This window comes from Danio rerio, chromosome 17, assembly GCF_052040795.2.
Source record: "Danio rerio strain M-AB ecotype USA chromosome 17, GRCz13ab, whole genome shotgun sequence".
In the NCBI taxonomy this organism is placed as follows: Eukaryota; Metazoa; Chordata; class Actinopteri; order Cypriniformes; family Danionidae; genus Danio; species Danio rerio.
In genome coordinates this window covers 33,901,345-33,924,618 of record NC_141037.1, presented here as the reverse complement: position 1 = coordinate 33,924,618, position 23,274 = coordinate 33,901,345, and the positions used below count along the sequence as shown (strand labels likewise).

The 23,274-nt window shown below is 33.7% G+C and overlaps 1 protein-coding gene and 1 long non-coding RNA gene across 13 annotated transcripts in view; one reads left to right on the top strand and one right to left on the bottom strand.

Moving 5' to 3' along the window:
* Positions 1 to 1,049, top strand: part of LOC141378615 (uncharacterized) — a 44,728-nt gene extending 43,679 nt beyond the window's left edge. Inside the window, exon 6 of the long non-coding RNA XR_015513561.1 lies at positions 881 to 1,049. This is a non-coding gene — a long non-coding RNA (uncharacterized LOC141378615). The remainder of the gene's footprint in view (positions 1 to 880) is intronic.
* adam12b (ADAM metallopeptidase domain 12b) overlaps positions 1 to 23,274 on the bottom strand; it is a 166,797-nt gene that overhangs the window by 28,173 nt on the left and 115,350 nt on the right. For all 12 annotated transcript variants that reach the window (XM_087290706.1, XM_087290708.1, XM_087290707.1 and 9 more), the window contains 5 exons: positions 15,379 to 15,556; positions 7,933 to 8,022; positions 6,381 to 6,576; positions 5,851 to 5,959; positions 2,039 to 2,237 (listed from right to left, as the gene is read on the bottom strand). In XM_087290706.1, the coding sequence (XP_087146832.1) occupies positions 2,039 to 2,237; positions 5,851 to 5,959; positions 6,381 to 6,576; positions 7,933 to 8,022; positions 15,379 to 15,556 (772 nt within the window). The remainder of the gene's footprint in view (positions 1 to 2,038; positions 2,238 to 5,850; positions 5,960 to 6,380; positions 6,577 to 7,932; positions 8,023 to 15,378; positions 15,557 to 23,274) is intronic.

The following is a 23,274-nucleotide window of genomic DNA, read 5'->3' as shown; positions in this document are numbered from 1 at the left end:
GAGCCTGTGTTGTAAATATATGGACGCCAAGCTTTAAAAAGCAACACAAAAGTGATCTGTATGTCTGCGTTTTTTCAAGACTCTCAAAGCCAAACAACAGATTTAAAATGTAACATATGGAAAATAAGTTTGAACATTCTTCTAAACATCTCCTTTTGTGCTTTATGGAAAAAACTAAAGTCATGAGGGTTTAAAAAATAAGATAATGAATAATGTGTATATCTCCTTTTTGTCCCTGTGGTGAATTTTTGATAGTAATTTATATCGTATCATTTCTCATTATAACAGTATATCTTAGGGATGGAAAGAGCCCCCGATATGCTCATTTGGTGTACTGGTTAAAAATAGCTGATGATGCAATGGATTGAAAAAGTGTATATTGGATACAAGTTGGCATTTTAAGTGCCTAATATAATTGCATTCATAAAAAGGATTCATGAGCTACACTTTTATTGTTTAGAAGTGACCAATATTTTAGACGTAGATTGATTTCTGCAGGCTAAACTGTTTATTAAGTTTGTTCTGTCATCACCATGTTGTGTGAACATAACATATCACAACACTACAGAGACCCGAGGAGAAGCGGGGATTAATTAATGTTGATCGTCGATCAACCGATCCACCATTAGATATAACAAAAATATTTGTGCTGTTTAATGAATCTGAAACATTGTGTTTTCCTCAGTGCATAACTGACATTCATTCATTCATTTTCTTTTCGGCTTAGTCCTTTTATTAATCAGGGGCCACCACAGCAGAATGAACCACCAACTTATGCAGCATGTTTTATGCAGCGGATGCCCTTCCAGCTGCAACCTATCAATGGAAAACATCCATACACACTCATTCACACACATTCACCTGTACCACATGTTTTTAGACTGTGGGGGAAACCGGAGCACCTGGCGGAAACCTACGCGAACACGGGAGAATATGCAAACTCCATACTCCAACTGACCCAGCCGGGGGCTCGAACCAGCGACCTTCTTGCTGTAAGGCGATTGTGCTACCTACTGCGTCACCGTGCTGCCACATAACTGACATCACAGGTATATATATATATATATATATATATATATATATATATATATATATATATATATATATATATATATATATATATATATATATATATATATATATATATATTTTATCTACAAATCTTTTTTTAAAAATCATGCAAGCATCAATTTCTTTGTCATGAATGGGTTTATGAATGATCACGGCTGTGTGCGTGCACACTAAACAGACGTAGTGCATTAAAATATGTATTTTGCAAAAATATTAGTAGTTGATATTTAATGATACTTCTGTATAATTTTAAAGCCACATACACATATTTTTATGGTAGAGAAAGCAATGGTTAAACAGCCTGTAAGCTAGTACAATTCTAAACTCAAATGAGAAATTGAACGTTTCTTTCAAATATGGTAAAATGTATAATTTTTTCATTATTTACTTTCTTTTTTATTTATTGTAAAAAACAATTATTCACTTTTTAAGATGTTTAATTTTTTTATTTTCTAAAGAGCAGTTTTAGTTTCTAAATGTTCTAATGTTCTGCTATTTGTTTGGTTAACTATAAAAGGTAAAGCTGTCACTATAAAACAAAACAGAAATTCAGGTTGGGCTTTAATAGTAACTGTACTGTAATTAAATGTGAGTGTTAAGGGTAATATCATTTGCATACCTATCAATGAGTTTTAGAGGAATTGACCTTCGCCTGTGACTTTTTATCCTATGAATCAAATTGAAATCAGATCATACTGGTCATAATCATATAGTATTGCTAGCTACTTCAAGTGTACATTTAATGTCTCATAATGTTGGCTTGGCTAATATAATATAATATAATTAATATAATATAATATAATATAATATAATATAATATAATATAATATAATATAATATAATATAATATAATATAATATAATATAATATAATATAATATAATATAATAATACTTAACAATAATAAAAAGTAAGTAAGAGTAAGTATGTAAGTAAGATCGTTTGTCTGAAGAGGAACACTTTTGTACCTTTCCCTCAGCACACTTAGTTCCAGCCAGCACTAGTCCTGGATCAGGCATGTCGTCCCCCAGGTACACGTGTGTTCCTCTGCACAGAAGACGTCCTCCTTCCTGCAGAGGTATATTCGTCTCGATTGAAACAGCATTGGTTCCGATCACTGGCCGGTTAGCACCTCCTTGGCACTGAATCTTCCCACACCTGGCATCCCTGTTTCATTCGAACAAATTGAAACACAATGAGTGAAGACAACAACAAAAGTGCTAAATGCTCTTACACTTAATAAAAGGCATAATGCAATAAAACAACAGACATTTCTTGAGGTAATTTGGCTTCTCGCAGCCTCTCATTCGAGTATGAGGAGCAGAGATCGTGATTAATAGTGACAAGAGATTATATGCGAAACCACAGGGCTGCTTATGTCACTGAATAATAATGACAGGCTGCAGAGAAATTAATAAAATTACATTCATTACAACATGTTTGATTGGCGTCCCGTAACAATTAGACAGCAAATGACATAAATGAATCAGAACAGCCTTAACAAATACTGTTCCTCCATTCACACTTATCATATTAACATTCTTTTGTTTTAAGAATGTGTCGATGACAGAAATGACTATTGTCTAATTTGAATTAGAGTTTTGTGTGCACTGCAGACGCACAATAAAAGCTTAAACTTACAATAAAAGTAAAATAAATAAATAAATAAATAAATAAAAGTTTTGTACTTAGAAATCACTAGAAAGTAAAATATTGTAAAATTAAGTGTCAAACTATAAAAAACTAGTAAAGGAAAAAGTAAACAAAAATCTATGGGCAAAACAAAACCAAAACACACAAGCACAAAAAGCAAACTAAATAAACTAAGGCAAAAACTATTAAAATATATAACATATAAATAAATAAATAAATAAATAAATAAATAAAAATAAACTTTAAAGGTGTTAATCTGAAAATTATTTAATAAAAATAAAAAAAATAAAAATCACAAAACACAAAAATGATAAAGAAACAGAAAAAAAGGAAAATTTAAAGCATTATAAACCTATTGATTCTTTAATGAAATAGTCGACTCAGAGTTAAATAAATGAATCGTTTTGGGTTCAGATCCTTTGCCAATACGGTACATCATCAAATATGAAGTGCCAGATCTGGGGTCCGTTCTTCGTACGTGGATTACTCAGTTAGCTGGATTTGGATATTGACGATTTGACACGATCCAGGATAGTTTCGTTCTTCAAAGCTGATCCAAGAGTTGTTGTCATAGCAACAGTTCTGCTAGCTTAAACCTGATCGGGAGCAGGTTCAGTTTATATAAACAGGATTAGATCGGCTCAGTTCAAGCAAAGATAATAGAGAAGGTATGTACCGAATTCTGATATTTTCTTACAATAGTAGTTATATACACTTGGGAAAATAGTAACTATTTTAAATATATATATAAAGTTATAGTTATTAATAAAATAAATAAAGTTATACATATTAATAAAACTTATGCAATCTGCACTCTCGAAATGAAAGTACAAAGACTGCCACCTGCTGGTGCAAAGAGAAAACATATGAACTTTTTAGATTGCTTTAGTACAATTTGTGTATAATAGAAATGAACTATGCGTGACTTTTAAAAAAAATAAATTATACATTAATGCAGTCATAAATAATGTTTTGACAGTTAATATGCCAGTGATTATGCTTAACAAAAGTTGCAGACGCCTTTACCAATATCAAAATGCTTTTGAAAACATCCAGTTATTCCACACAGCGATTAAAAAAACGGCTATTATAATAAAGAAAATCTTTTCTAAATGTAGAACTAAATACACTGATATGCATTGAAATACATGATGAATACTCTTGACACATGAAAGAGTAAAGCCTGCAGCTCACAACAAATGTGGAAGGTTATTGCGTGTCATATTTAACAAATCGTTTACTGCTAATTTGATGTAATTTTGCTCACATGGATAATTGAATATTAATCAGATGATGTCATTACGCTGCTGTGCCGTCAGCCAATCACTGCATTGCTGATCATGATTTCGAGGATCGATAGATCTGTCCTTCACAACACACGCAGCGATCTCAGATCAGTTCATCTAGACATTCTAATCTGATTCGCGAACTTGTTTAAAGAACCAAATTAGCGAGAGATCAGTTATCAAGATTAAAAGATCCAGGATCTGCCAAATCATCTTAAATCATTTAAGCGAGGTACGAAGAACGGACCCCTGGTAAAACGTGAACGCGCCTTTTCCTTCAGATACTAGCAGAGTGAGGGGGATCACAGGACTGATTATGACATGAAAATGACGATCACTGACAGATGGAGATTCAGCTGTGGAAAATAAAGGGTTAATTTAATTTTCATAACAATACCACAAAAAAGCCAACCTAGTGCTCTGTTTGCTCGTCATTTTTGTGATGATTGATACAATAATCTACACTGCAACACGGGATTCATCAGCCATTTGTTATTAAAGGAAGGAGCAGCAGAAACTATTAAATATGGGACTTTGTCAGTAACTGTTACAGTTCATATGGACCAGTGTCTTCTTCCTCCAGATCACAATATGTAGGTGTAATTATGATCGTTGCCTCGTTTTCTGTAGTTTGCAAAATTTGTATTTAACTGTGTATTGTAACTTGTAATCACTCTGCGTGGCTTGTAATCACATGTACTGTATGTCTTTCTGTACGGGGCTATTTCACATATTGCGTTCAAAACCACATTGAAAACGTGACACGTGCTTCTTCCTTTACCGATTTAAATTCGTTTCTGAACTGGCAATCTTCTGCTGTTTAATAAATGTCAATCAAAGGCGGCAACACCAAGACTCCAAAAATACAAATTTACTCAATTAAAAAGGCTAACACAAAGCGTGTAACGTTTCGAGCCACCCGGCTCTTCATCAGACAATGTTCATCACAATCAGGTGCTCCTATTTGTACACTTCCGGATCACATGATCTTCCTCACATATATGCCCACATAGGAGCACCTGATTGTGATGAACATTGTCTGATGAAGAGCCGGGTGGCTCGAAACGGTACACGCTCTGTGTCAGCCTTTTTAATTTAATAAATTTGTATTTTTGGAGCTTTGGTGTTGCCGCCTTTGATTGACATTTATTTGCACTTTTTGCGGTTTTGGCTGAGCACCCAATTTAGAGAGATGTGCGTGCTTTTGTACAGTTTTTTCAATCTTCTGCTGTTTGCCTTTGCTATGGTCACCATCAGCTGTTCCTCACATAGCGTTCAATTTTCAAAATAGTTAAAGTTTTGCTACTGTGTGGATTAATACTGAATGTGTGTTGTTATTACTTGGGTTTAGGGTTAAGAGTAGAGTCATACAGTATGCTGGTGTTTAACTGCATTACTTTATTGCATTCCTGCATTGGGCTCTCGCATACTCTGTGCTACTTCATAACCATGGTGGGCGTTTCTCTCTGTCTCGTGCTGAATCAAGTCAACCATTTACAACAGACTGGGTCATTGGACCAATCACAGCAGATTAGCCTCACGCAAAGGAGGGGTTTGGGAACAATTTAATCACTGAACAAATCATATTGGGTCAATGGGATAATTAGGTAAAAAAATGACCTTTTGACCTTGCATGCACATCAGCCTGTTGTTGGAGACCCCCAAAACTAAAATATGACTTTTTATAATGCAAAATAGGGGCTCTTCAATTCATAAAATACAAACAGTTTAAACATTTATAATCATCTAACCCCTGTAATACATATACAAACAAACTAAATAAATAAATAATGACATATATAGAAAAATGTACAGCTCAAAGTGTTATCAAAACTGCATACCTTGCTTCACATTTTGCGAAGGAGCCTTTAGCGTCTTTTCCACAATTTCCATAGGGATCACCTGCAGAGTTTACTCTTTCAAAACAGATCCCCGGGGCAGGTTTTGCTCCTGAAAAAAAAGAGAGAATGAAAACAACACAGCATATGCCCGCTGTCAAAGGTGGAAATATGACGCTGTACAATTCTTCCATCTTGTTTTAGCTTGTATATAAACCGAAAACAGATGAAAGGATAACATATGTCAGACTGTGGCCTGAATCCTTTTGGAAGGCAGTCTGAACAGACATATGGAATAAATAAGAGCAATCACTGTGTGAGCTTTCAAACTGTTTGAGCTTGCCATTTGAATGCATGGACGATTGAACGTGACTTTTTGGCTCGACATTGCTTGCATATTGTATTACAGTGTCAAAAATGGATGATTAATGAAGTGTATATTTGCAGTACCTTATGATCTATTTCTGGTCAACCAAAAAAGCCCTGCATTAGCCTTGCAGAAACTCGCATATTAAACCTATACTAGTACCAACCTGGTCCCCAGAGTGTGATGCACTGCTGCTCGTGAGTCTGGCAGATGCCGTTGTAACAGTAACCATCCATATTGTGGCAGGCATGGCCATCGTGCAGGTACACATTGGCAGGACAGTGAGGGTTTGTGCCAGTGCAGAACTCAGGTAAATCACAGGAGTTACTGGACTCTCTACAGGGAGTCCCGGCTGGTTTTAACTACACACATAGACGAACAGAGAGCTTAGACAACAATAGAAACAATCTGAATGTGCACAGCATCACCTAAGGTTGATTTATTTTTAAAAATTCTAATAAATAAAGAGCTAAAAAAAATAAAGATGAGAAAGATGAACTGTAATGAAGGCGCAGTGGAATAAAGCCAAGAGAGGCTTTGCATGTATTAAAGATTACTGGGTACTACAATCTTTTTGTGTGTTTTTCTGGTGTGTCAGCCAAGTAAAATCTAAATAAACCAATTTTAAAATAAGCTTTAATAACAAAACAACACAACAAATTAAATAAAAAATAAGCTAAATTAATGTTGACCAATAAAAAGCAAAACATGTAAGGTAAACTAACAAACAAAAACTAAGTAAACAAATACTTACCAAGGAAAAAAATAAGTAAACAAAAACAAAGGAGCTAGGTACACAAAAACAAGCTTTCAAGCTTGTTACAAAATGTTGCTAAACAAGCAAATAACAAATAAAAAAATACAAAATCAAGAAAAAAATATCAAAGTAAATAACCAAAAAAAAAAAAAAAAAACAAGCTAATGAAAAAAATAAACAAGAGAAAAAAACAAAAACACTGTAAATAAAAATACAAAACAAAACAAAGAGGTGAACAACAAAGAGGTGCTCTGTAAAAGATCAAAAGCAAAACAAGCAAGCTAAATCAAAACAAAAAAGAAACCTTTATTCATTAATTTTCTTTTCAGCTTAGTCCCTTCAATGTGAGGCGACAGCACTACCTACTGCGCCACTGCATCGCCCCAAAAAAGAAATAATAATATAGTAAAGCATGCAAAGAAATAATAACAAAACAATAAAAAGTAAACAAAAACAAGGAGTGAAAATGTAGCAAAACAAAGAAATAAGAAAATAAAGAAAATAATAACAGCCGAAAGTAAACAAAAACAAAAGAAGCAAAAAACATATTAAACTAGTTAGAATATTTTAAAAGAGGTGATTTATATTTTTATTAGCCAAAATGTTTATTATTATTTAAATCAAAGTTAAATACAGTACAAAACATTTTTAGAGATTAATAGATTAATTTATTTTTATTGACTCTTCATTTAATGAAGAACTAAGCGGAAATCTTGTAGTTTGCCTGAGGTCTAGCCTGGAGGCCACTAGTTTTGCTTTATTTTTTTTTCTTAGCAAACGCTTCTGATTTATGTGTCTGGAGGCCTGAGAGGAAACTGAGTGTCTATGTTTGGAGTGTAAATGTCAGTTTATGTTGCACTTATTAATGGGGCAAGGAAAATATGATTTCCACCCTTTATTTTACATACTGAGAAAAAAATAATGGTGAGGAAAGAGGGACAGGAAAGATTTATAAAAGTACCTGACAGTTTTCACAGCACTGGCCATGTGCACAAACAGCATCTCCCTTGAGGGTGCAGGTTGTCGCGTTACAGCAGGGGTTCAGACACTCCTATAAATACACAGATCACATTGGACATCAAGGCATTGAATCAAATCACATGCAGAAAAAGTCAATCACAACAGACAGAATTTAACAACTGAAGCATAAGAAGTACAGTTACAAATATGTTGTTTTAGTTTGTTAAAAAGTGGTGGAAATGCACCACACAAAACCTAAAAGCAAATAATAATAATAATAACATTAATAATAATAATAATAATAATAATAAACAAATATGAATAAATAATTAAATGAATGAATAAATAAATAAATGAATAAATAAATAAATAAATAAATAAATAAATAAATAAATAAATAAATAAATAAATAAATAAAGTCAAAAGCCAAACAAAGTAAACAAAAATAAACAGAACAATTGCAAAATATATATATATATATATATATATATATATATATATATATATATATATATATATATATTATTATGCTATTTGATAAAATTTAATCAGCACAGAAAAAATTTTGGTTCAAAAAGTGTCATGAATAAATTATGGTATTGCCTTTCAGAATTAATGAAGCACAAGTTAAAATCTTGTCTTAAAAGAGTGGTAAATATGCAAAAGCAACAAAAAGCAAAGGCAAAATGAGCAACAATAAAGAGAAAAAGCTATCACAAACTATTAATAAAAACAATTACAATAAATAAATAAAATAAAATATATAAAACAAAACAAACAAAATAAAATAAAAAGTATATAAAATTAAATCAGTTGCATTAAATAAATGCCAAATAATATGCACAAATATACACAAAACACAGAAATGAATTTAGAACAAGATAAACAAAGAGGAAAAAGTAAAAATATAAGTAAACCTAAAACAAAATATGCAAAAAAAAAAAAAAAAAAAGAGCAAAACATGAGAAGTAAAAAAATGTTACAAATAAGGTAAGAAAATAGTAATATGTAAATATGTAGAAAATGAGGTAAGTTTAACAATGTAACAAATGGGGTAAGTTTAACAGAGGCCAAAAACAAAGTATAAAAATGTGTGCAGGAAACCTTGATTTAAATAGTAGACTTCTAGACAAAGTAGAAGATTTCAGGGGGAAAAATAAAATGCTACAATAGCACAGGATTTGACCCCTTTATTTGACATTATCCAATTAAAGGTTACTGAGAAACAATGGAAAGTGACTCCGAACTGCCTTCCCATATGATCACTGCATTAGATATTAGTTCCAGGTGTGGAGTTTATATTGTTTCAGGAAAATCCCTTCTGTCAACCAGTTCTTTGTATCCATGGTTACAAAAAAAAAAAAAAAACATTATTTGGAAATGTTAACTTTGGGTTTTTGTGTGAACGTCTTGACGTGTCTGGTTTAAATTAGTGGTCTGTGCATTGTTCTGATTTCTGAAAAGAAAAGAAAAAGGTTGTTTTCTCAAACTCTGAACTCTTGCTATCAGTGAACCGTGTTCAAGTGTGTACGTGAGTGACATCACCATTGACCCAAGACTGGAAGTGATGTGAACGTCAGAGACCCTGTACAATTGAAGGAAAGAGGACATTTATCTCAGAAGAGAAAGAAAGAGGAAGAGACAGAGAGGTGAATTCTGAAGGGTGAAGATCATTGGGTTTCTTTTTTGTAAGTGAAGCAGAATTCAACAAGTGAAGCTCACTAAGACCTTGAACACTAACATTTTATTTATACACCCCATTTGATGGACACAGTTTCAAAGCCTTGTTGCAGCATCAGAAATGATAAATTGCATCTCATTTAGGGAGCAGAAACACTACAAACAAAGACAAGCGTAAAAGTAAACACAAGTATAACTAAACAAGCAAAGTAAACAAAAACAAATTATACAAAAACCTAGCAAGAGTAAACTTGAAAGTAAACAACAAGTAAAAAAGTAAACAAATAATAAAACAAAACACCAAAAAGAAATTAAACAACCTAAATACAAAATAAAGCAAAAGGAAACAAAAGTAAACAACATATTAAATAAAGTGTGTTTAAAGATAGACAAAACAAAACAAGCAGGGTTAACAACAAACAAAACAATTAAATAAATAAATAAATAAATAAATAAATAAATAAATACAAATGACAAAAAAGTATGTGTTTGGGGCTTTTTCACTCGTTTTCTCCTCTTTTCCATGTTGAACATAGTCCTGCTATAGACTGAGAGGGGCTTGTCTTGAGTTTGGTCAATCCTCTGGCTAAAACTACTCCACAGCGTCTCAAAAATCTCTTTACAGACCTGCTGTTTTCGCTAAACTGCCCTCATCCAGAGTGAAATCTGCCCAACACCCCAGATCTCCAGCTGGGCTTCCTCTCCACTCTTTACCCACTTCCTCTCTCAATCCCCCTGGTGAGATCATGAAGCTCATGGGTGCCATTCTCAAACAAACTTTCCCCATAACATGATCCTGGACTTTAAATCTGAGACCAGGCTTTAATTCCTTCTAGGTCTACGCTGACATAATGTGTCTCTGTGACATCTAAATTACATAGATCATTTCTGAAGTCTTTATTTCCATTATTACATGATACTTAGGAGGGCATTTTTGCACTTATTTATAGAATAGCGGAAGGGGAAGAGAATCAGGCTATACAAGTGACTCAGTCTGGATTTAAAACTGCATGAGTCTAAAAGGCTTTACTCAGTTTCATATTGAAAAATGAACTGATGTGACATTCACTCATTCATTTTCCTTCAGCTTAGTGTCGTAATTATCTGGGGTCGCCACAGCGGAATGAACCACCAATTATTCTAGCATATGTTTTATGCAGAAGATGGCATTCCAGCCGCAACCCTATGCTGGGAAACACCCCTCCCACCCACACACACACTATGGACAATTTAGTTTATTCAATTCACATATAGCACATGCCTTTGGACTGTGGGGGAAACCAGAGCACCCAGAGAAAACCCACGCAAACACGGGAAGAACATGCAAGCTCCACAGAGAAATGCCAACTGGCGACCTTCTGGCTGTGAGGCGACAGTGCTAACCACTAAACCACCATGCCACCCACTGATGGAACAATTTCAAACAAATCAAACTAAAATGCTGTATTTTGTCTTGGGAATTTAACACTTTCCAGAGCTCACCTAGAGTAAACACCAAATGAGCCACAGACATAGGGATGGGTACCGAAACTCAGTACTTTATTGGTAACAGTGCTACAGTACATTATCAAAGAATGAAGTATTAATAAGCTCTGAAGTTAACGGTTCTGCTATGGGTACTGGAGAATTATTGCTGAATAAACACGACTTACAGTAGCATAATTTAACTGACCAACCTTTTCTAATTTGCGATATTTGATATCGGTCTGCACAGTTGGCAATTTCACATGAAAAAATACTCGTATTTTCGCCCAATAGTACAATGGCGAGCACGTCAAGTATAAAAAGCTTTCACAGTTTTCTGCTGTGCTAAGCGCACACACATAGTTCGCAACACAGACTCGCGCACACACAGCTCGTAAGCTTGCGGAGTGACAAAGAGAACCAAACTGGTTGTATTTCCCGAGCGGACAGCGACAATGCAAAGTTGTTTTCTTGAATAAGTGGAAACGCAAGCAATCTGGCCAAGCATCTATCAAAAGTTCATTAACTGCAGAAAGACAAATTAAAAGTTTTTGACTGACTTGCTAAATCATCCACATTGTTATGCTAGCAGTCAATCACACAAGGTCTCTCTAAATTAGTATCATATTAATAGATTAATAAACACAAACATTCGGTTACAATGAAAACAGTATTTTTTTTCTGCAGTAGCGTAAATAAATGTTAAACATTAAAAATGCTTTTACATCAGCTGTTTTTACAAATATAGTCTAATAATAAACTATTCTTTTTAAGAAGTTATTAAAAATGCTTAGTTTTACGTTGTTAACTCCCAAAACACCGGTAACTCATTTATGGGAATGTGCAAGTGAATGAAAAATCTTAAACATAATCTGATTATTTAACTGCATTTTGCAACTCAAAGAGGGGGGTTTCAACTGCAGGGAGTACAAGAAACCAAGAAAGATTCTGACTTTTGCCAGAAAAGGCAAACATGTTGATTTTTCTCTTGAAGAAAAAAGCTTTAAAACTGAGAGTAATTTTCCTTCAAACCATTGTACATTCATATACAGGAAAATTTGTAATTATTTGTTTTACAATTATTGGTTTTGCTATATTTTACATTTAACGTAATAATAAAATAAAGTGTTGTTAATTCTGTTCAATTAATTTTTTTTGTATTTTTTTATATAAAAAACACTACAAAAAGTACCGATAAGAGAACCATTAAAGTACCGAACTGAAAAGTGGTATCGATAAAAGTAGTAATACTGTTAAAACCTTAACGATACCAATCCCTCCTCAGACATCAGAGAATAAAATAAAAACATTTTGATTTCCCTCTGGTTGCTGGATAAAGAGTACAATATATGTCATAAACTCCAGCCTCTTTCAAGATGTTAGTTTTCAGATGCTACAAAAATGGGGGCATTGCTTCATGCTTTTTGTTTTTGAAGTTGGGTCTGAAGGAGTTTGGGTGGGGCTTTGATATCATGGCTCCGCTTCATGACATATTGCCACACGTGCAAAATGACAGCAGCCATACCCTGGATGTTTGGCTTTCTTTACAGTGGAAGAAAGTGACAACATCTCATTCATCTTGTTTTCCAGAGTCTATAGTAAACATTTGCTGACAACATACTGTAATAATTGCCGGCAGCTAGCTCTCTGCAACTCTCACATGTTCGCCAACTGAAGCTAAGCAGGGCTGGTCAGTACCTGGATGGGAGACCACATGGGAAAGCTAGAGAAAGCTAGATTGCTGCGGGAAGTTGTCTTAGTGTGGCCTGCAGGACCACTCAATCTGTATTCAGTGTGAGTCCTAATGCCCCAGTATACTGCTCTGTACTGCTTAGTGAGTGTCGTCTTTCAGATGAGACGTTAAACCGAGGTCCTGACTCACTATGGTTGTTAAAAATCCCATGATGTCCTTTGAAATAGAGTAGGGGTTTAGGCCTCTATCCATCATGGCCTCCTAACCATCCCCATATAAGAATTGGCTTGATCACTCTGTCTCCTCTCCACCAGTCAGCTAGTGTGTGGTGTGCAATCTAGTGCAATATAGAAGTCGTTGTGTTATCCAGGTGGATGCTGCACACTGGTGGTGGATTAAGAGATTCTTACCAAAAATGTGTAAAGTGCTTTGAGTGTCCAGAAAAGCGCTATGGAAATGTAAGGAATTATTAATAATAGGTTAAACTATGGACATACCAGTTGACATGGAAACAATCTTTTTCTTATAGAAAATGTGGTAGTCCATCAAGGTCAGAAGATAATAAAAACATGATCACACTAGAGCTGCTTTGTAAAATAATAATAATAATAATTTAAAAATCAATGTTTTTTATGTTTAATAGTTTAAAACTGCTACTAAATAAGGTTGATCATTTCACACTTATGTTTTAAATGCCTACCTTTTTTTAGGGCAGAAATAATCCAAAAAGTAAATGTAATTTAAAGATCTCGTGAAATTAAAATAAATAAATGTAAATGTTAGTTCCAGTCTGTTAATTTTCAGGATATCTATTAGCAATTGTGCTTAAAAACAGTGAAATTTGCATTTATTAAAAACTGATACAAACATCTAAAGCTTCTGTCACTTAGACCTAAATGAATAATTTTTTTTTCATGTCACCTCATACTTTATTTCTCATTAAATCTTGACCAATTAAACACTCTCTATTAGTATTATGGCCCGCCCCCTTAAAGATGGTTCTAATTTGCTTTTCAATTGATGCGGTTGATGTCAACCACTCTCACTGACAGAGCTGTTCTAAAAACAAAATGCTATCGGCTGTTTTTTTTAAGGGGAGGGGCTACACTATGTCAAAAACCCCTTTCACACAGTGATACCGGTAAATATCCTGAAAATTTATGGAACAACTTTACCGGTATATTCCAAAAAGCGCTGTTCACACAGGCGAGGATGCTAGGGAATTTTCCCAGTAAAGACCATTCACACATCAATTCCAAAATACTGGTAAATTCTGACATCATTAACCAGAAATGAGCTCTAAACGGCTGCGCTTGTATTTGTAAACATTTGACTATACAAACTCTGTGGATGGATAAGTATTGTGAACAACTTCAATGAAAAAATAAAGAGAAACACATTTGCATGTCGAGATGTTCATGATATGTGTGTCACCAACTGCTTCACGGGCACACGCGACACGTCAAGCAACTGGAAGGAGAGCTTGAAGGTAAATAACAATGGCTTATCATAAGCATCTTATCAATAATTATTTATACAGTTGGCATTAAGAAGAAACATACAGTAGAAATGTTATCTGACTAACATCTAGCAGCTAAATGTGTCTGGAAAAATATTCAAAGGCTTTTATTTTCATAAACCGCGCAGACATGAATGCGTCTGAGTGTTCTGATTGGCTAGAGTAGACGTCTCATGTAGACGTGCACTCATTCTTTCCGGCATTCTTCCTTCTGCTTTTTCACAGAGCAGCATTCCGGCAAATTGCTGGTAATGTTACAACTTCTCTTTCCGGAAAATAGCCGGAACAAATTCACAGTTTTTTTTAAAAAAGGGCCTGTTCACACATACAGACCTTTCCAGAAAATTGCCAGTAATTTTCTGGAAAGGTCTGTATGCGTGAAAGCGGCTAAAGACTATAGAATGCACAAGACATGTCACTCGTATACTTTTGAATCAGGAAAAGTGTAACAGTCAATATGTCAAATGAAGCCCTGGCTTTTAGTACAGGAGCCAATCAGTGATGGCTATATGGCGAATAAAGCCCACTTTCTAGTACAGGAGCCAATCAGTGATCGCTATATGGCCAATAAAGCCCACTTTCTAGTACAGGAGGCAATCAGCGATTGCTATAGAATGACAACTCTCCGAGGGAGTGGTTCATAACAGATGTGAGTTTCTGCAGATTTTGTGTTATACAAACATTTAGAAATGAAACTAAAGAGACAGTTGTTGTTTAGTTTTATTTAATATTCGTAATATGAAATGTAATCGTAAGCTTAACAAGTAGTTTTGGTGAATTTGATGTTTTCCCATTCAAACAAAATGCCCGAGCATACTGACAGAGAGGAGTTTCAAAGAAAAAAAAAATATATGGCTCTATAATTGGTTGTTTTTAGCATATTTGAGATTATTTTTCAAAATGTTTGTCAGTTTAAGAACAGGTTTTGAGGACAAAGTCAGGGTGAAAGCCAGTGTTTGGCCTGTGAATGTTAAACTACATTAATCACTAAAGACAAGATATGGACCTGGTTGAGATCTGCTAATGCTAACAGCTGTGCTCTGCTTCGGTGTGATGTACAGAAGTCTTTGATGTGTGTGAGCTTTTCATACCTCCGGCTCTCCACAGTCACACTCCTCTCCTTCCTCAATGTATCCGTTGCCACATTTCTGTCCCCCGTAGAGCATTTTGACCTCAGGCATGTTATACAAACACATGCCGACCCCCTTCTCCAGACTGGCCACCAGATCCTTCTTACTGCACGTACTGAACACTGTGGGGAACGGGTACCTGTTTAAATAAACAGAATGAAAATTAGAGAGAAATTGTGTTATATGTATATTGCATTGTAATTTAGTATATTTAAGTATATTCATGCAATTTCATTTAATTCTTGTTTCTTTATATACAGTATTATATTATGGCGCTTTTAAATGCTTGATTCTGACTGGCTGATAATTCTGGGAATCACTCATCTAAACTACTGTAGTTTCAGGCAAGCCTTACCACATTACAGTTCTAACATATCTCTATGTTTTCAGTTATTTCACAGCCTACAACAACATTGAAACAAACAGACAAAAAAACTAAAAACAAAACACAAAACAAAACACACACACACAAAAAAAACACAAAACAAAACAAAACACACACACACACACACACACACACACACACACACACACACACAAAAACACAAAACAAAACACACACACACACACACACACACACACACACACACACACACACACACACACACACACACACACACACACACACACACACACACACACACAAAAAAACACACAAAACAAAACAAAAACACACAAAAAAACACAAAAAACTAAACCAAAACAAAACAAAACCTGAGAAATGTTTTGAATTATTGTACAACATTTGAATTGTGTGTTTAGTCTCTGTGATGTTTTATTTTTAAGTTAATCATTAATAATAACAATAATATTAATAATAATTAAGTTAATCCACCGAAAGAAAAGTGTGTTTTGGCAATTTTCAATAAAAGTTTGACCATTTGCTTTCACGTTTGGCTCTCTGTTGAGGCCAGTTTGACAGCTTCGGCCACAGTATTCTTAACGATCTCATTCCTCTTTCTGTTAGTTTGCTACAAGGGAATGATGCGCAGTAGGAAAGGCCTGCTCCCGATGCAATATTCTGTTTCAGTTGAAAGTACATCCACACACTAATATGAAAGTCTCAGCAACGTCCAATTAAAGGGGACTTTAAAGGGCACCTATGATGAAAATCAATAGCTTTTTGTAATTTTGTAAGCTGTTTGGACAAAACTGTGTGTATGTATAGTGCAGGGGTCACCAAACTTGTTCCTGGAGGGCCGGTGTCCTGCAGATTTTAGCTCCAACCCTAATCAAACACACCTGAACAATCTAATCAAGGACTTACTAGGTATACTTGAAACACCTAGGCAGGTGTGTTGAGGCAAGTTGAAGCTAAACCCTGCAGGGCACCGGACCTTCAGGAACGAGATTGGTGACCCCTGGTATACCTAGTCCACTGTCATATTGGTGTTATATAAACCCAACAAGTCTCTTTATTTTATATTTCCTGAATCAAAACTGAGACCCACTACAACTTGATGTAGGAGTGCAGTTTTCCATGCCCACTGAATTGGTTGACAGGCGCCATGTTTCTATAATAACATGTATACACGCGTCCACAGAACATTATTTTGCAAAGAAACTGGGGTTAAAACAGATGTTACAAGTCTATGTGAGTACCTGTAAGTTTTATAAGTTTATAACATTTTTAAAACAGAGCATGTTTTTGATAAAAACAGTAAAATCACCATGTAATTCATAACCGCTATAATCATCATGGCCACATGGTGTCAGAAAATGCACATTTATGTATGTGTGTGTCTGTGTGAGTATACTGCAAACAACGATGAGTGTGGCTCATCGTTTCAGAAAGGCTTGAATACACTCCACCACAAATATATAACACAAACTTACAGTAGTATTTTTGACTAATGAGCTGTATTTCAGCTTCATCCGAGTTTCTTTCAGTCACTGTGCTGTTTATCTGACATAAGGCACAATGAGAAGCAGACACGACACGTACGTGGGAGAAACAGTTCATTCACATTTAAAGCCACAGGCTACAACAGCAGCTACCATGTATTCAAACACCAAAATGGGCAGATTCTGGTGACTATAATAATTTATCTAAAGGGTAATTAGAGCTGTAACTTCCCAGACACATTCTGGAGACACAAAAGGCTTATCTAGCATCTTGTAAAGTGTCATAACCATAGTAGTATAAGAAGAATTGACTCTAGTCCTTTGACTTATTAGAAAATAAAGCACACTCAATGTGATGTTAAATGTCATGTTATGTGTTATGTGTTATGTGTTATGTTATGTTCCATCTCCAACCCACCATAACAAACCCAACCACAAATTTATCCTGGTGTAAGGGCTCTTTTCACTAGTGATTTACATCAAATTAAAAGCTTTAATAGCAAATATTTTCATTGTGTAGGCTTTTGAGTGGTAACACATTGATGAGAGGCAAACAAGACCAAATAAACACAGTGCATTGATAATCTCAACAACCCAGCCAAGCTTAAAAAGTTGCAAGTACTCAAATTCCCAAAGCCATTAATGGCATTACTTCAACGAGCACAAAAACCGCAACAAAACGAAGCAAATTAGCATATGACCTTCCATCGTGGCATTCAAGCCGAGTCGTCTACGTGATCCAACTCCGAGCCAGCGGAGCATAAGCCTGTATGCTACTCTTCATGCTAATTCACCTCTAGCAATACATGATTATCAACAAAACAAGCACTGGGCCTGAACTCAGCCTGACCACAGTCACCCAAATGACCACAAACACAAAGACGGAGCTCTTTCAGATGAGCCTATGGGTCTCTCTATAACTGGATTAATTTAGCATGTCAAATAGTTAAAGTGATAATACACGTAAAAAAATTTAATTTCTGTCATCGTCTAACCAGCCTCCAATTATTTCTTTCTGCTTTTAAACACAAAAGAAAATGTCAGAAATCTGAAGCCAGTGACTTTGTGAACCGGTCCCCAGTGTTTTTCAAATTATATTCTGTTGTGTTCAACATCAAAATAAAAGTTTGCAACCCCTTTAAGGTAAGAAATTGGTGGGTACATTTTTATTTTTGGGTTTACAATGCCTTACTAAATGGATATGCAGTAGGATACTAAAATATTTTGATTCATGGTAAATAAAATTATAAGGGAAAAAGTAAAAGGTACTTTTTAAAAATTAAATTAAATTTCTCCTTAGCGTTTTTAATATATACATGAATTTATATAAGTGCATAATATATTGTAATATAATATAATATAATATATTGTAATATAATATAATATAATATAATATAATATAATATAATATAATATAATATAATATAATATAATATAATATAATATAATATAATGTTTATTTTGTTTCTTATTGGAATCATTTGGATGGGTTTGGAAAATTCAGTGATTGTCATTCACGAGTTAGATACTTTTTATTACTATTTTATTATTATAATATTATTTGTCAACTTTACGCAAACACAACTTTGCCAATATTGCATTTGTCCAAACAACACACTTGCTAACATGTGCTAATGCTAATAATGCTACTCTTATAAAACTGTCTGGTGCTAATGAAATCATGATTAAAAGACTATTAAACAATCCGCTGTGTAATCAGAGGTATATTCGGAGCTCCTTTTGATAGTGTGTGAAAAGTTTTGACGTTTTGCAATAACAGCAACTGTTAAATGTAAGAAGTTTTCAGATTAAAATGTTTTCTCTGCAAGACACACATACCCTTCAGTGCTTCAGATATGATCAGTGACATATTTTCCTGAATTTTCCTGAATCATTGCGGGACAAAACACCATCAGTTAAAAGGTAAAATACAGTACTGTAACAGAAGAAATGGAAGATTTATAGACACACATTTTAGAGAATAAAAATTACTTTAAACATTTTAATGTTAAAGAATTAGCAAAATGATTATATATATATATATATATATATATATATATATATATATATATATATATATATATATATATATATATATATATATATTAACATATAAAATAAGTAATATTAAAAGAAAAGTAGAATGATATATTTCGATTAGACAATAACATATGATGGAAAAATGACTTGCAGCTACAGTATACGTTATTTTGCAGAAAATATATTGTGATGGCCTGTAGCATCCCTAGATTCATGATGATGAGTAATACATTATTAAAATAAGTTAAAATATAAACACTTGAAAGTAAAGCTGAAAGAAATAATGACTTTGGACTCTGCAGAAGATTCTTCATGCTCTGCTGGCGGTATCTCCAGTTCACTAACTCAACCCAACAAACAAGTGCAACAACAAAGTGTGGATTTGCTATGCGCTCATAAATATGCGAAACGTTGAATAAATGGATGTCCTTGAATTTGTATGTTTTTCGAAAAGCGAGAGTGACTCTTGCTGCAGATTATTAGGGTATGCATGCATGCATGTGAAGAAGGGATTAAAGCATTAATAATCAGAAGGTTAATGGGTGTAACACTTCTGTGCTGAGAAATTATAGCATATGGCCATGTTTAGTAATTACAGCATGGCATTACTTGTAGCATATGTCTTATGAAATGAACTCAAATTGTACCAAATAAACAGGAATAAATAGTACAATGAAAATAGTACAATTATACAACAATATAATGGTAAAGTTCTTACTAAATGGAGGAGCAGTAGGATATTGAAATATTTTGAGACAGGGTAAAAAATAATAAAGAGAAAAGTAAAAAGTACTTTTTAAAAACTAAATAAAATAAAATAATTAAATAAAATAATTAAATTAAATTTCTCCAAAGCGTTTTTAATACATACATGAATTCATATAAGTATATAATATAATATAATATAATATAATATAATATATAATATAATATAATATAATATAATATAATATAATATAATATAATATAATATAATATAATATAATATAATATAATATAATATAACATAATATAATATAATATAATATAATATAAGATAATATGATATAATATAATAATCGTTATTAACATCTTCCATTTTGCAAAAGATAACAAATTATGCATTATTACATTCTTTTGAAAAGTATTAAGCTACTACAGCAGTTACAGATCTGTTTGTGTCAGGTCCAGGCCACTAAAAACCCAAATATGTAGTAATAATTAGCTAAATATTCATGCATTCAAAGGTTAAGAAGCATGAAACAGAAATAAACAAACCAGCCTCCAAAACATGCATCAAAAACAAAGCACTCGCACTGTTTTATTCAACAAAGTGGTTACTCATCCAAACCAAGCTGTTCGATGGCGAGTAATTTTTTCCTTCTACTGCCAAAATCATTTATCCATATCAAAAACGGGTCATAAACAGATGTGTGCAGCCACTCACATTTCAAAACCAGTCTCTCTTTTTAATACAACTTTTAACTGCGAGCCTCTGAAGAGCTCGATGTTAAACTCTGGCTCCTTTACCACCTCTGTTCCTCCCGCTTGTCCTCTGTCCACCGGGACTGCTAGTTTCTCAATCATCCATATTCATCAAACACAATCTCCATGCTTAGCGAGCAAAACGCAGCAACACAGGCCTGAATCAAACATCCAGACAAGATGCCATTCTGTCATCGATGTCAGTAAAGCAAAATAACCTGCAGATGAAAGAGGGAAGGGCGGAGGGAGGTGTGGAGAGCAGAAAACGCTTGCCAGAAACATCTGCACTCTCTGGGGGTCAGTGAACGCTTGTTTGGGGTTTTGTGGTGGGAGCCAAAAAATGCTCGGCCGGACTCCTGCAAGGGGGTTTCTGGGCCTGTCCTCATATTTCAGACTACGTGTCCTCATTGCACCCAGACTAATAACACAACAACAACAGAGATCGAAATGTATTGCTCAGAGGTGTCGCTCTTTAATAACTGCAGGGACTTGATGGAGTCCTCAGATGATGAGTAAGACAGAAAAAAAAAATGTTAATTTAGAAATTTAACAGATGATGAGGACAGATTTGCAGGAGAATAATAAAAAACTAAATTTTGCATGACTGACCCTTCTAATAAAGAAAATTTGATAAAGAAACGTAAATAATTCTTCTTCTTAATAATAATAATAATAATAATAATAATCATAATAATAAATGTATTATTATTAATAATAATAAAATAATAATAACAACAACAATACTACTACTACTACTACTACTACTACTACTACTACTACTACTAATAATAATAATAATAATAATTATTATTATTATTATTATTATTATTCATTGTCCAGCAGCTTTTCTCTATCTGATATTAAATTGTGTAAATGTTAATTATAGTATGGTAGCAAGTAACAAGTAAAAATGCCCCTATTCTGACATAATATACAAACATTTTATCGTCAGTAATGAACTGCAATAATATCACTATCAAATTTATGAAAGGTCTTAAAAAATAACTGTAAAAATAACTGTAGCCATAATGTACTGTAAAGTAAATGCATGTAAACATTGACCCTCTTAAGGACTCTGTGTTTGCTCAGACCCTTCGCAAACCCTTGTCAAGGAGAAATAATCAATTCATTAAAATGATCATTACCTTTAAAATTAACTCACTATTTACTCACCCTGAATTGGTTTCATACTTTTAGGTGTTTCTTTTTATCCTGTTGAATAAAAAATAAGGTATTTTGAAAATTGATAGAAATAGTTAACCATTGACTTCCATAGTATAAAATACAAACACGCTGCACAGCAAAAAATGCTTTTCTAACTTAGGTTTTTTTTTTTAATCTTGTTTCTATTCCAAATATCTAAAAATTCTTAAATCAAGAAGAATTTTCTAGACAAGCAAAACATAATGTCTTGTTTTGAGAAATAATGACAGAATTAAGTGAGTTTTACTTAAAACAAGCAAAATAATCTGCCAATTGGGTAAGCAAAATAATCTTATGTCAAAAGGAAAAACAAGATTATTTTGCTTACCCCATTGGCAGATGCTTTAAGGGAAAACTCACTTGATATTATTTCCCAAAACAAGACATTATGTTTTGCTTGTCTAGAAAATGCTTCTTGATATAAGAGTTTTTAGATATTTGCGCTAGAAACAAGACAAAAATTCTAAGTAAGAAAAGCATTTCTGCAGTGTGGAAATCAATGGTTACCAGTTTTCAACATTTTTTTTTTAATTGCGTTGGTCTATCACTATAATGCTGTTCACCTTTCGCTGATTTTTTTTAGTGCAATTTGACATGCATATTTATTTGTATTTTTTTTTTACAGTGCATTGTGTTCTGCGTCCTGACTGGCTTTAGACCATTGTCAATCAATCTCCTCCCTCTCTCCTATACAGTACAGAATGTGCTCGGCTTGCCAAACTAACATAAGTCGCTGATTGCTACCAATGTGAGTTCCAACAAGGATGCAAAAGGCTTGAAACTGTTCACAGCAAGATCATCGTAAAGGGGGTTGCACACTGGATGTGCCGCGCCACACAGCGCCTGGCATGTTAGAATTGTAAACATACAGTTGAAGTCAGAATTATTAGACCCCCTAAATTATTAGCACCCCTGTTTATTTTTTCCCCGTTTTCTGAGAGCAAATTTTTCAACACATTTTTGAACATTATAGATTTAATAACTCATCGCTAATAACCGTTTTATTTTATCTTTGCCATGATAACAGTAAATAATATTTGACTAGACATTTTTCAAGACATTTCTATACAACTTAAAGGGACAATTAAAGGCTTAACTAGGTTAATTAGGTTAACTAGGCAGGTTAGGGTAATTAGGCAAGTTATTGTATAAAGATGGTTTGTTCTGTAGACTATTGAAAAAAAAATAGCCTAAAGAGGCTAATAATTTTGTCCTTAATATGGTGATTAAAAAAATTTTAACTGCTTTTATTCTAGTTAAAATAAAACAAATAAAACTTTCTTCAGAAGAAAAAAATATTGTCAG